The sequence below is a fragment of the Molothrus aeneus genome, chromosome Z (genome assembly GCF_037042795.1).
Source record: "Molothrus aeneus isolate 106 chromosome Z, BPBGC_Maene_1.0, whole genome shotgun sequence".
Lineage (NCBI taxonomy): Eukaryota > Metazoa > Chordata > Aves > Passeriformes > Icteridae > Molothrus > Molothrus aeneus.
Genome location: NC_089680.1, coordinates 13,178,743 through 13,193,161, shown reverse-complemented (window position 1 = coordinate 13,193,161; position 14,419 = coordinate 13,178,743). Strand labels below are relative to the sequence as shown.

At 38.4% G+C, this 14,419-nt stretch overlaps 1 protein-coding gene across 3 annotated transcripts in view; it reads right to left on the bottom strand.

The window, feature by feature from the left end:
- The window catches only part of CDC42SE2 (CDC42 small effector 2), an 83,018-nt gene that overhangs the window by 24,019 nt on the left and 44,580 nt on the right, over positions 1-14,419 (bottom strand). For all 3 annotated transcript variants that reach the window (XM_066569555.1, XM_066569556.1, XM_066569558.1), the window contains exon 4: positions 9,109-9,421. In XM_066569555.1, coding sequence (XP_066425652.1) covers positions 9,109-9,162 — 54 coding nt within the window. In that variant the 5' untranslated portion in view covers positions 9,163-9,421. The remainder of the gene's footprint in view (positions 1-9,108; positions 9,422-14,419) is intronic.

Sequence of the window (14,419 nt, the reverse complement as noted above, 5' to 3'; positions counted from 1 at the left end):
AGGGGTAGGACCATGCAAAGAGGCCTCAACTGCATCATTTCTGGTTTTCCAACAGTCAGTTTAATCCATGCTTTCATTACAACCACATCTTTTAAAGGTTTTAAAATAGTTTTTAAAAGCAATTAATTAAGGAGCTCACACACAAATCTTTTTTCTATATTCCCCAAACTACACAGATTGAAGCTTTTTTCCTTCCTCCCCTAAATTTTCCTTTCTTTGCATTATTAACCCAGAAGTAATTTAATTTTTAAAATTTAATTCCAATGTTAAAAAGAGAAAACATGCATTTGATATTCTTCCATGGAGAGCAAAAGGCCCATGAGCTCTTTTGCCTGCTACTCTGTGGATCAGCATGCCTATTCTTGTACTGGCATTTTTCCACGCCTCACAAGTTCAGCAATGCCAAGCTGCTGCCACAAATAAAAGCAATCCAGTAGGCTGCATATGTGCATGTATGTGTCTGTGTGTTTACATATCCTAGCATAATTCTCTGGAATTGTGCCTGGCAGGATTTATTCTCCCATTTTAACAGTAATCCATTATTTGACCACCATCCGAGAGCCTAGGGATTAAATGGGGTTTTAGTAACTGCAATACAACAAGCTGTATTTAAAGTAATACTTGTACCAAACAGAGTAAAATAGGACATGTCCTGTATAGATTTTACTGAAGAGAGAAAACAAGAAGGATGGGACTTCCTAACCTGAAGCTCTAACTGGACAATTCACTCCAATTTTCAAATGGATCGAAACTTATAAAAGTGTGAGACCTTGCAACCAGTTGTCTATTTTGTCACCATTTTGGGTCCATCTTGGGTGTAGCCCTGGCTGGGCTCTTGTACTGCCCAAGGTGTATCCATTAAGGCCTTTTAATAAATACCTGCTTAATTCCTTTAGCTCTTTCCAGTCTCTGTTCTAGGTCAGCCTCCCAAGACATCATTTCCACCTCTAAAATTCTATCATTCTGCTGTAATCTCCAATTAACATCTATTCATAAATCCTGTTGGAAGTACTTTCTTCCATTTTATTCAAATTAGATTCATTTTTCACTATGTCATCCTGTACATCCCAATTTTTCTGTTCTTTCCTAATTTAAGGTCTGACAGGTTCTGAAGCCACTGATGGACCATGCTGCAGCACTGCAAGTAACCTGTCTAACATTTTCCAGCTGTAAAACAAGAATTGCAATGTTGAACCTTCAAATGAGTGAAGCCCGAACTGGGAGAAAATAGAACTTGGCACCAGAGACAGAACTGAAGGGTTTCAGCGAAGGTGAGATTTGAACCTACTTGGAGCTGTCTAATGCCAGAATAAAAGAATGCTAAATTCCCAGAGCGTTTACCTACACTCAGCAGTCATAACACACTGCTCATGGGAAATGTTTTGCTTTTTAAGTAAGTACAACACTTTTCAAGGTCACAATTTATTTTAACAAACTTGAAGTACAAAGCTTTGTGTTACACCATATCCCACTCAGAGCGCTGGATGTCAACCAGAGGGCATACAAACACTGATAAGCAACAAGTAATAACTATTTCCTCCTGTGCGCTGTGATGAGACGTTATGTCTGCTCAAGAGATGGAAAACTCCAGGTGGCTGAACAGTAGCGCATGAAATGCCACCCTATGTCAGCAAAGAAAGGCTGGTCTCGGCAAACTTAAAAAGATAAATCACTATTTGGACTCAATTAAATTTCCCATTCTCTGGAGATAAGGCAGCCCCATACCAACTTGAAACCATCTTGAGCAGATGAGAAACACGTAAACTGCAATGTGCCGAAAATAAGGCAAAATTAAAACAGTCTGATTTGAGAGCATCCCAGTACCAAAACTTATGAACTGTGAAGTAAGTAGTCCTTTATGATACACTATCAAGCATCAAGGGTGGTTATGTTCACCCCAAAGAAGTTATACCACAAACCAGAGAAAAGAAATTAAACCCTGTCCATACAAGGACAACATATTATAAACCCAACTATTTTCTAAGCCTGAGTGAGCTGAATTTACAATTGTAATAAGAGAGATAATGTAGTTTAAACTATTTTAAAAAATTCCAGGTAAGCCTCATCCCTTTTAATGTGAAGTCACTTTCAGAGCATGACTTATTAACAAATCACTCCGTGTTACACATTCATTTGAGGGACTAAACAAAAAGAGAAATGGTATCTTTCCCTGGCAACAGTTAACTACTGCTCTCTTCAGGATACATCCAAGTAACTAAAAAAACTCGCTAAAATTATTTGACAAACAAAAAATACCCAATGGGTTCAGAGAGTCATTACTTCCTTGAATCCACATCCCAGTGCAGTTGACAGCTTCAGTTTTTCTGCCCTGCCTCCACTCTTCTGTTCTCCTCACTCTGGAGAATACCCTCCTGCGGCAGGATATTCACCCAGAATTACAGCAGTCATCACTTTAGAGTGATCAGCTAAGCCACTTTGAAGACAAAGGCAAGAAAATAATTATAAGTGATTACCTATTAAAGTCTGACTTAATGGATACCTTATAAATTCAGGATCTTTGAGAAAAGTGAAGAATAGCATTATTGTAAGTAAATGGGAACTTTGGTATCATGCATATCTCATGTGTAAGTAAGTGTCATGACAGGAACTGCAGAACCAGAGGTTTGAGGAACAGTCTGAAAAAGGAAAAATTTCAGCATTGTGAAATGCTAATGCTGGGAATTGAAAATGCAAGTGCAGGCAAAGATCTTTAAAACCGCAATTTAAAAATACATACTTTCTAAGTTGCACATTGGTCTTAAGAATTATCACCAACAGAATATCTGAGATCCATTCCAGAAAAGTTACAATAAAAATACAGTAAGATATCAGCAGAGGAAGCCTCTAATCTCAATACTCCCTTTCATATCAAAAAGAGTCAAAGCCAAAAGGCTGAACACGTAGCTTCAGGGCAACAACTCACTTCTCTATTCACTAACACAAAGCATACTTCCAAATAGTGTCAGTGAAAGTGCACATCTCTCCGGCTATGTCCAGATTACTCCTGCCTCTAGCTGTTAGCAAGTAGAAATGCCCCTAAATCTTCATGCTTCCCTATCTCCACTGCTCTGACGAGAAAGGCAGAATGGGATAAAGCCACTGAACTGACAAACAATAGAACTAAGGCACACAAAAAACACCAGGGCTTTATAGCTTTAAGTTCCATTAGAAAAAATACAGAAAAATTACAAAAAATTGCATTGGAAATGCTTCAGCACAGTCTCCAAGGGTGTTTGCAAAACTATCAACTTTTGCTAGGCAGCGTCAACTAGTTCTTGTGGAAGCTCCTTTTGTCAGTGACTCATACCAGGGTTTTGCTCTTGAAAATGTCTTCTCACTGAAAAATTTGGAGATTTAAGAGAAATAAGAAACAAGCAATTCAAGGGCTCTAGCACTGGTGTCCAGATCAACAAACAGCACAATCGACTTCCTGCCCATGTTTAAGTGGAAAGCCTGAGCTCCATGGAGCCTGCAGATATTAAAAGCATATTACATCCTTCTTCAAGTATGTTGATAATGGCAAGACACATTATCAACAACAGAAAGCTGGCATAATTCTTGTTTCCAACATCCTTCAAAGAGCTACTTTCCATGTCATCAACTAGTATCATATTAAGTAAATAGCAACAATGCAGCTAATGAAGGGCTAAAAATTTCACAGCCATCATAAAATAACATAAAATATTCAGTTAATTTTATTCAGGTATTTATACATAAACACAAAACACTTCCTTTGTTTTCTTTGTAAACAGTTTAGTACTTGAACATCTCCAAAGATATTTTAAGATGTGTGGTGGCTAATTTAAAGATAAAAGAAAAATCTAGAGCAGCTCTATCAGGCTTAAAGCCATACAAGCAGATCAGGTTTTAAAAATAAAAGCCAAGCATTTTGCTGCTTTTTTTGATTCTGCCTCCTTTGATAAGGTGTTCCCTCAGGCTACTTCTAAAAACAGCCCTGAATAGGAAAAAGAAAGAATTTCAAGCCTCTAAACTGGCAGCTCAAAACGTAACTCGGTAGAGTAACTCTGAAATCTGAGGGCTCTCTAAGGTTGTCATCTTTTACTGAGTCTTTCCTAGGATTACTGAATGCAGTAGAATGACTGAATTTAATGAAAGAGAAAGCCTGAGTTTTAGGTATTTTAAGCCAGAAGCTGCACTTGCACAGAGCACTTGTACTGAGCACAGAGCCTGTACTGAACCAGTACTTCAAGCAGCAAGGTGGTATGTGTGCCTGCTGGGGGGTGATCTATTCTGCAGCTATAAGGCACACAAATGCGCCTTGTGAATGTTTAATGAATGAATGTTTAATTCTCCTTTATAAGAGTTGCATAAATTGCAGTGTTAGATGTATCCTTAGCTGTACCTATGACTCCTTTTCCAGAAAGGAAGCTAAGGCTGACAACACCCATCCATGGATAATTTCCTCAGGTAACCAGGGTTAGGATAATTTATGTCTCCTGAAGCATCCAGCAGTCAGTTACATAACAGTATGTGCAGGCATCCTGCCTCTCTTTTAAGACTGGCCTCCCCACTCTAAATACCTACCTGTTGATCCTCTTTCATACATCAAAAGAGACACTGAACAACCTTCACTTTCCAAACCACTTTAAACATTTATGGCATAGCATGCAACAAAACTGTAAAAGCCCCTTGACAAAATGGAAATAATCTAAACAAGAGACAAACAACAAAATATCAACAAATTAACTAGGGAAGGAAGCCTGGAGCCAGAAGTAAGAGAGCATAGCTTATTCTTTTGTGGCAGAGCAATAATTTTACTGCAAGGTCAAAGCAAACTGCAAAGCTCACCTGTACTGAGCTTTGGCCGAAATCAGGTGGGAGTGCACCAGATCACGACCAAAGGCTTCTCAGACCAAAAATGAACTTTGCAAGTTAAAAATGGACAGACCAGGAAGAAAGCAGTATAGGAAAGTAACAGATTCCTGATGTAGGTGACAAGCTTAGCCCAAGAAAGAAACCATGGACACTTCCTCTAAAAACCTGCGAGATTTCTAAGCTTCTGTTATCAAGCAATGCATCTGGTAGTGGGAATTTGGCAGAGTTTAGTGAAACATAGCAGTGGATGAGATGATAGCACAGAGGAAGCATGTGAAAAATGACTGATCTTGCATTAGGAAACAAAATCAGCTTACAGAATCTATAAAGGATATCAGTGGGAGGTGTAAGAAAACATGCAATCACAGAAAGTGCTACTTTTCCCAAAACAAAGGTCAGATCATAAGAAACAGAATTCAGGCTACTTAAACCACCAAGAAAATCTGGGCATAGTTATAAATAGATTAGTATCTCCTCCTTGGTATAATGAAAACAGATATGAAAGCAACTTGTTATCTGCAGTCTTCATTGTGGTAAAATACATTATGAATAAAAAAACCCCAAAAACTTAAGAGGGTGATACAAGAACACTCTCCCTTGGCTTTTGTTTGGATTCTACTGAGGTAAGAACCTCAGGCTATTAAGAAGCCACCACAAGGAACATGCTTCTTTCAGCTGCATCCCTAATTAGTTTTGTTACTTTGAATACCTACTATCTTCATTTTATCACTCTGCTTCAGAGCAGCTTAGAGCTTCTAACGTGTGCACCTTCCACGATAGTGAGTACTGCTGTTTTGGATACAGCAAGTGACATATTTAGCAACCAAAGTTACACTTAGGAGAGAGAGTAGAACACTGCTTTCCAAGACAGGTATTTTATTTCACAGCAGCATACAGTTAGCACTGACAAAAGACTAAAAGCTGTGCCAAGATACATTTCACTAAAAGATGATGGTAATACTTGAACACTGTCTTTGATTTAAGGAACCACAAAGAACACTAGTATATAACTGCAACATTGTTACTGCTCTGCTCTGGGGTATGCTATTCACAAAGTAATGTGTTCTTATTGGACTCATACGTGCGCAGTTCTCATGTTAAGTGCACTATAGCTGAAAAGAATATAGATACTGTATTTGACCATTTCAAATGTAGTATGTTAGAATTTTGCCAGCAAAATTCTGAAAGCAGGGACAATTCTGGCATCCTGGATTTCAAGAGAGAATGAAATTCCTTAGCTCAACAGATGCTAAAAATACCACAGAAACATGCAACTATTAAGACTTTCTTTTTACTTCCCCCTCTAGCAAGGAGGGTTAACATTTATGCCACTATCCATGACATTAAAGGTGCCTCAGATACCAGCATCTGCCAAAGACACTGAGAAAAAATAATCACTTCAGAACATGTTCCCTGGCAGAAGGAGGGGCTCAGGAGACCCAGGGCAGAATGGAAGCAGGTTACTACTGCTTGCAGTGACAGGTAAGTTCCCTCCCCACCTGCCTCACCACCTGAAGTGCCCTTACACAACAGGTATGAGGCCCTGGAACAGGATGGAGAGACAGCTGATGATGTGGGCAAGGTTTTCCTGCTATGCTGATCCTCCTTTCTCTGCTGAACAGTGACAGGACCCGAGGGAACACATGAAGATGCATCAGGGAAAGTGTGGGCTGGACATAAGAAAAGATTCTTCACCAGAGGGTGTTTGGGCACTGGAACAGGTTCCCTAGGGAAGTGGTCACAGCACCAAGCCTGACAAAGTTCAAGAAGCATTTGGACAACACTCCTGAGCACACAGAGTGTATTTTGGAGCTGTCCTGCATAGGGCCAGGAGTTGGACTCCATGATTGTTTTGGGTCACTTCTGACTCAGGATATTCCATAATAAACAGAAGTTTAAAAATAGAAGGAACATTTAAAACATTGATCAGAACATTTAGCAAATTAACTTCCTGCTTCCAAGGTCTATTTTGAGAGGCTGGTGGTTGTTGGTGTTGCTACAAGACCACATTAGTCCTTCCCCAGAAGGAGGCCACTCAACATGCAATGGCTGAACATGAAGTGGCTGGAACACTTAGGCAGGCCATGTAAGTGGTTGAGATGCAGGAGTTAAAATGAAAGAAGGCACATGAAAGGAATAAGTCTGGGCAGATTAGGCATTTCTCCTTAGAAACTGAACTCAACTGACAAGTTGAATGCACAGCAGGGGACAGACTCATAACTTTTATCCAAGTTTGCATGTTTCACTTAGTTTATGATACAATGGGAAAATATGTAACAGTATTTTGGGGCTGAAAATTACCATGTTTTTCAACAAGTCTCTCGAACATGCATGCACACAACATCTGCAGAGACAGGGAAAACTGCTTGCTTATCACTTGTCTCATTTATCAGACTCATTTACCTCAGAGTTACAGTACATGCTTTGCTATTTGTCAGAAATGGAAAATATTCCTGTACTTACTCAGAGGTATAAGTGTCTGATTAAACACTCCACTTAGTGCAACCGAGCATGGCAGAACAAGTGCTGTACAACACAACACAGCAAAATGAGATGAGTAACTGCAGGGAAAGGACAACTAAGTGCCTTTCATCAAGCATGCCAAGAAGGGCACGCATCTCTTTTTTTGAGACATATCCTGAAGAATTTTGGCACATTGTAACAAGCAAGTCTCCTAAAGCACTTGAAAGACACACTTCAGAAATTAGGTTAGTGCTCAGCAACATGCTATTAGGATCTTTAACACAAGGATTGTTTTAACCATCAGGCCAATGCACACCACTGTATCAGCAGAAACAGTGCGCTGCTTCCCTTTCCTTCACTTCCCACGTACAATCTCCTCCTGCTTTGTGAGTTATTACTCACAGACCACTGTATTAACATATGTAGATTTCTTGGGCAGTAGCTTAAACAGATCACAGAACTCAAGATTTTGTAAGGACTGAGCCTCGGGATTCTCAAAAACAAACAGAATATGCCATTTTGCTATCTGAAATACTTTGAACTGTCACATCGTATTCAAATATATGTAAAAAAAAGGAGACAAATAACTTTGACTCCATATGAGTACAGCTACTGTTTTAAAAGACTGCATGGTATTCAAGCAAGAGAGGAGGATCACAGCTTCCCATGCCGGTATCTCAGAGTTCATCTCCCACAACTCTTGTTTGATCAAGACTGAGATAAAATTGCACTCATTAGTTCAAAATGTTAATGGTCACACTTTAATATTTGCGTGCCATCAGTCTGGCATTCAGGCTTTGTGCAAGGACAATGCCTAATGTGAGGTTCTTTTTTTCAACCTTTAGTTTCCCTACAGCCAAATATTAGCAGCTGAGAATATTAATGTGAGGTTTCTTTATTCACTCTGGGTTTCTCTTTGTTACTGTAATGCTACCAGTAGTAACTGGGGCTTTTTTTAACGTGTTTGTAAAACTACTGTATGACCACTGTAATTTCTAGATGTTCACTTAGCTTGATCTAGATGCCACATCATAAAATGATGTTTCTCACAGTCCTAACCATATTCCTGGTTAATTCCACCTTCATACAGGCAGAATTTCTGCCAACAGCACTGGATTCAGAAACATACTCTAAAGGTACTTAAAAATATATGAAAACAAAGAATATTTCTGTATTTTCTGTTTTCCTAACATATGCTTTGAAATTTTCTTTTATGTAACAGTTTGTTATATACTTTTTCACACAACAGCCATTTTAAATTCTATTTTTTTTAAGTATTTATAATATGAATGCATCCTTTCATTCTTCAAAGATTTAATCTAAAAACTAACCAAATAGTTAAAGATTAAATCCTTTTTTAAATTAAGGTGGTAGAGGACTGGATTTCACTTTGGATTTTTTTAATGTAATCATTTTCTTCTACCATCATTGTCTAGCCACACCCAAAGGCAGGCCTCAACTCATACAGAAGTGAGGACATCTCTACACCTCCACTAAAAGTTATTTACTCTAGAAAGACAGTTTACATCCTCATTACCCTTTTCCCTTCCCCTTCTTTTCAATTCCAACAAATATAGGCTTTTTCCAAAGACTTTGGACAGATTCAGCCTCAAGGACAGGAAAGTAAGAGCAGTTTAGAACAGACTTTTTTGATCCCCATCAAGGCAGGTTATCAGTTAATTGCTTAATTCTCACCAAGGCTGGCCAAACAGCCCTTATTAAAAAAAAAAGAAAAAAAAGAGAAAATTAAAAACTTTAATAATTTAGTTAATTATATAAAAACAAAGCAGTGCCAATATTGATACTTACAGGCTGAGGCTGTTCTGCAATACAGCAGTTGAAACACAACCAAAACTCACTCATGGTTTACAGTCTGAAGTGGGAACACAGATGAAAAGCAGGACTCAACCTTTTTAAGTCTGCCTGTTCTTTGAACAGGTTTATTTTTAATGGCTCAAATGTGAAAATTTTCTTTTTTGATGAGCTCTTCTCCAAAGACAAATCAGTCCCAGGACAAAGAACTTGAAGGCAAAAAGTTATTTTAGAGTCTTCTTCCAGAAGGTTGATCCCAGCACCAGAGAAATATTACGAATGCTTCTTTGGTCACTAGCGTTACGTGAACCTGAAAACAGAAGTACATGAATCAAAAAGAGAGAATACAAAGTATCTCAAGCTCCAAGCCAGCCACCCACACCATTGATTTCTTGGTAATAACCTGAATCACAGATTGAAAGACATTAGCAAACAACTCAGGTGCTTTTTTCTACAGTGACTACCAAAAATGGCATATAACATAAATCCATCTGAGACTTACATTCCAGCTTTGGTTAGACTAAGTGATACCAAGAATTGGTATCCAATCTTTTGGCAGTTATCTCAGTTTGTTTCTAACTTTCAGAAAGTGATAATTGCCCATACACCCCTTTATCTTACTAGAGAATAGTGCCTGTTAACACGTCATACTTCTCAATGCATACATACTTCTCATTATACACTCACAGTGTGAGATTTAAATGGTATTTAACCTCAATCCTGTTACACAACTGTCAATTAAAGGTATGCTCTCCTAAATGTCAAGGAAACAAATACATTTCTGTATACAGAATATTTGCAAAATGGCTGGACCTGGTCAACACAATGTATTTTCTTTCCTTCCACCCTCTTCTACCCTATGCCTCATTTACAGTTTACTTCAAAATAGGTTATTAGTTGTAGACCTTGAAATTGTTTCCTTAAACCTCTAAAACTCCTCAAGTGGAACAAATGAGGCTCCAGATTCCAACCATTCCTTTGCTCAAATAATGTTTGTTGGTAAACCTCCGTTCTGGTTTCTTTCAGTAGCAGTGCAATAAAAATTCCTGTGAGACTTCACTTATCTTGCAACATATCATAAACTTTACTTGCAGAGAAAGCGAGATAATGAATATTCAGAAGTTTTTTACTGGCATACTCCTTAACAATTCTTTATACACCTGCATCTTCACTTACACAGACGTGTGCACAACTATGCAATTTCCATTTCTATGCAATTCCTCACAGTATGAAGTGGTTTGGAGACTCCATGCAATGCATGAAACTAGGCATATATCAGTACACATGTTCTGTGGCAGAGCAGCTCCGCTTTGCTACCACCTTCATTAGTTTGCTACGTGCCAAGCACATGAGCAAAGCTGTCCCTCATTTATTACACACACACCAAATCACTGCACTGTGTGGCCGTGACTAGCCATGTACTTTCCACAACTACTCTCTACAACACGCACAAAAAGAATACAGCAGAACCTTTTCCATACGATCTCCAAAGCTTTTGGGAAGCTCTCACATTTCTTGGTTTTTAAGACACTATCTGAAGCTCTTTCAGAAAAAAATGTGTGCTGCAGTAACAACATCTAAATAGCAAAACCCCATCTAAAGTACTCTCATCTCCTAGCTTTGAAAAATCAACCGATACTGTCAAAATTAGGTTTATCTGCTTGTTTCTTACATTCCTTGCTTAAAGATCAGAACAGGAAGCAGCGGGGGGGATATGCTTTGCTAGGTTATCCTGTTGGTAACACCAAATAAAACAAAGCAACTTTATTAAACAGGATACCTTGAGGGCAAGAAGAAAACATAAACCAGCAAACAATCCCCGCCCGCTCTGACAAAAATACTTCTGTACAACCTTTTGCTTGTCAGACACTTGAAAGGAAGGTCTTAGAACAGTGCTAACATGATATATTTTCACTACTGAAATGATGTTTTTCCTTTCCTTTTCCTGGTTTAAAGATCACCATCTAAATCCCATGAATGGATCACGAAATTGCAATAAAACTCAGGTTTCAACAACCAGTAGTGTGAAACCCAAGAATGAAAACAGAAATCTCTACAGAAGTTCTCACTCCATACTTCAGTGGCTTCAGACCCATTTTCTCAATTATTCTGGCGACTGAAAACTTCATTAACTTTAAATAGCAAGAGTGACAAAGAAAAGCTTGACAGAAAAATACTCAGCTGATCTCTACAGGCTCAGAATTTGCACACCGCACAATTATTTTCTAAATTCGATTCAGTATGTTACAAAATCAGAAGTAAAATACAGTTAACTCCTGTTAAGCATGCAATATTTGATACTTCTAGTCCCATGGCTGTACAGCTTATGTCTCCCTAAGAGTTGGTTAACTTACTTCTAAGACAGGTGTGAAGTTTTTCTGAAACACAGCAATGCCTTCCCCAATGCTAGTGGTTCAGATTATGAGGAACTGAGAAATCAAACACTCAAAGTTAGCATTTTCAAGTTTGATATATTGTAAGCTCTAGAGCAAGGAATGGGTGTTGCACAGTGAGCTTTTCTTGCTGTGCAAGTACCCTAATATTCTGATTTGTGACTCTTGAAATTATGATACTTGTTGCTTCCTTACAATCTCTTTCTGACTAAGTCCAGAACTGACATATCAAATTCTTACTGTCACGGAGGGTTAACTTTGATCTGCGTGTTACACCCAAGTACAGAAAACACACTCTGAAGGACAGGGAGTTTTTTTTTTGTTGATCTGCCTCTGTGTTTGCTCACTCACAGCTGGCACACTCCTCCAGCTCACTGCAGCCTCGGGCACTTTGCTGAGCTGAAGCCCTGGGAGCAAACCTGAAGGGGCACCTGTGAGCCTGGAAAGCTCTTCCAGCACACCCAAGGGTGCACAAGTCTTGCTCTACACAGCCACTCTCTGCATGCAGGACTTGTGACCTCCAGGACAGTCAAAACTGACTCCCCGCATTAGATCTAAAGCTTTTGAATGACAAAGCCAATCTAAAGATTGTAAATAATAATCTCTGATTACATGTTTATTCTTGAAAAGGCATTTTCAATTCTACAGACTGTAAAGTGCTACATTTGCCTTTAGTTTGGTGGTTCAGCAATCACCAACACTTTTTCAATCTGCTGACCTTTAATTAAAACACACAGTTGACGTATCAGTATGTCTGGAGAAAACTGACATTAACTGCACCTCTTAAAAGGAAATGAATGCTTAGCAGTACTTTTCAGAGCTCTGGAATTTCATACATTTTCCCAGTCTGCTAAACAAATTATTTTTACAGGTATCAAGTCAAAATAAATATCAGGTATAAATCTGTTGCACCAATATGGAAAGAAAAAGCAATTAAGCTGAAAGCAAAAAGGTGTATTGGTGCTAATGGTGATGTTAATGACAACACACTAAAAAACTTCTCTTACACTGTCAGTTGCTTGTTTAAAGATCAAGTTGAAACAAGAAAATTCTGCAGTTCTTTTTCAAATTATTGGTTATAAAGAAAGAAAAGAGAAAAAAATATCATAGTGGCCTACAGCTTCCAGTCAGGTAATTATCTAACATTAGCACACTAGCAATCTCGTGGGAAATTGTTCCTGCAAAGCTTGAACTGCACCCCAAGCCTAGCTGCAATTATGAGGCCTCAAAATACATGCAGTATTTCACAACTAGTTCCCTCCTTTTTCATAGGATTAAGATTTGAATCACAGAACCAAAAATGGTCTGGGTTAAAATGGACTTCAGCGATCATCTTGTTCCAGCCTCCCTTCCACCAGCCCAGGTTTCTCAGGGCCCCATCCAACCTGGCCCTGAACACTGTCAGGGATGAAGCATTCACAACTTCTCTTGGCAACCTGTGCCAGTGTCTCACCACCCTAACTTGGCATGGTTTGCAGTATTGCTGCATTTGTCAGAGCAGACTTGCCAGATGAAGAGCACAACGGAGGCTGAAGAACACACTTCACAGTAACAGCTCTGCCACTCTTTGGTTTTGCTCTTTGATCAGTCTGTGGTGCTCAGAGTGGCAGAACACCGTAGAGCTCACACTGAAAAGACAAGACAATTACTCTGTCTGAACCAGAAATTTATCAGTGATGAGTGGTGAAACACCAATTTGTTTTTCCCATTTAAAGTTTCTGAACTCTGAGTGCAACTTATTTTAGAGTGGATGATTCACACTACAAAAACACACAGTATTATCAGGCTGAACGACTCTGCTGCATCTTAAGGCTTTTATACCTTAGTTATGGTATCAATTTAATAACATTTCTAGAAATTCTAAGTATAAAGAAATCAAGATTTTAAAAATAATACATTGTTTAAAATTTAAAGTGAAACACCAATAAGGTAATTTTCTTCACTCTAAGGTTTATTTCACAGTGGCTGGTCTAATGCAAAAACCAAAACTACTGCTTATTGTTAAATACCAGTCACAAAGGCAGGAAGTGCAAGCACTGCATTAATGATAGGTGGGCAAAGCACACTTTATTACAGTATCACCGATTTTTCTTACTAAAGCAGCATTAGCTTTTTGGTGAGAAATATACAGAGCAGGAAAGGTAAACTAAGACACCAATTTTCCCTCTGAGCTTTTCACATTTATTGATATAGAACAGGTTAGACAGCATTTACCTTAACTAATCCAAACAGGAACATGCACTATGCTGTGGAGAGTCAGTCAGAATAAAACTACTTAATAAACATACAGCTTGAGAACAGCCTGGTCTTTTCAAATAGGCATCCTTTTAAGGATGAATTTTCGATATCGTTTGACTGTATGCCATTCACTGTGGCTTCACACAGGAAATGTGGCAACAACGCTCTTTGACAATCACTTGAACTAAATAAAACCACAGGAAGAGAAAAAAAAAAAATTACAGGTGTTAGCATCTGAATTTAACTAGGCTTGCTCCAAAGCTCAGAGTATTATTTAAGAAGAATGGGGGTGGGGAAAGGGTAAAAAAAAAAAAAATTTTTTGTTCAAATCATCAGTGAAAATCATACCATGCCATGGTATGCCCCGACACAACATGATGTGCCATAATAAGCACATGTAGGCACAAAGTCACAACTAAGACCACTAATAGTATTTTAGCCTCAAGTACTTCATAAGAAAAAAACCTTCCAGCTGTTCTTACTATAGGAGATTCATCCCATGAAATACATGGGTATTTTGATTTGGTTTTTTATGCCTTAAAGGCTTTGAAAAACTATAATTTCTTTCAATCCTGCAAGCTGTAAGTAGAAAATTATCATTTCTGAATGTATCTCTAAGACTTCTTTCACATTTTGCACTTTAAGTTTCTATTGTAGCCACACTATTTCATCTTTAT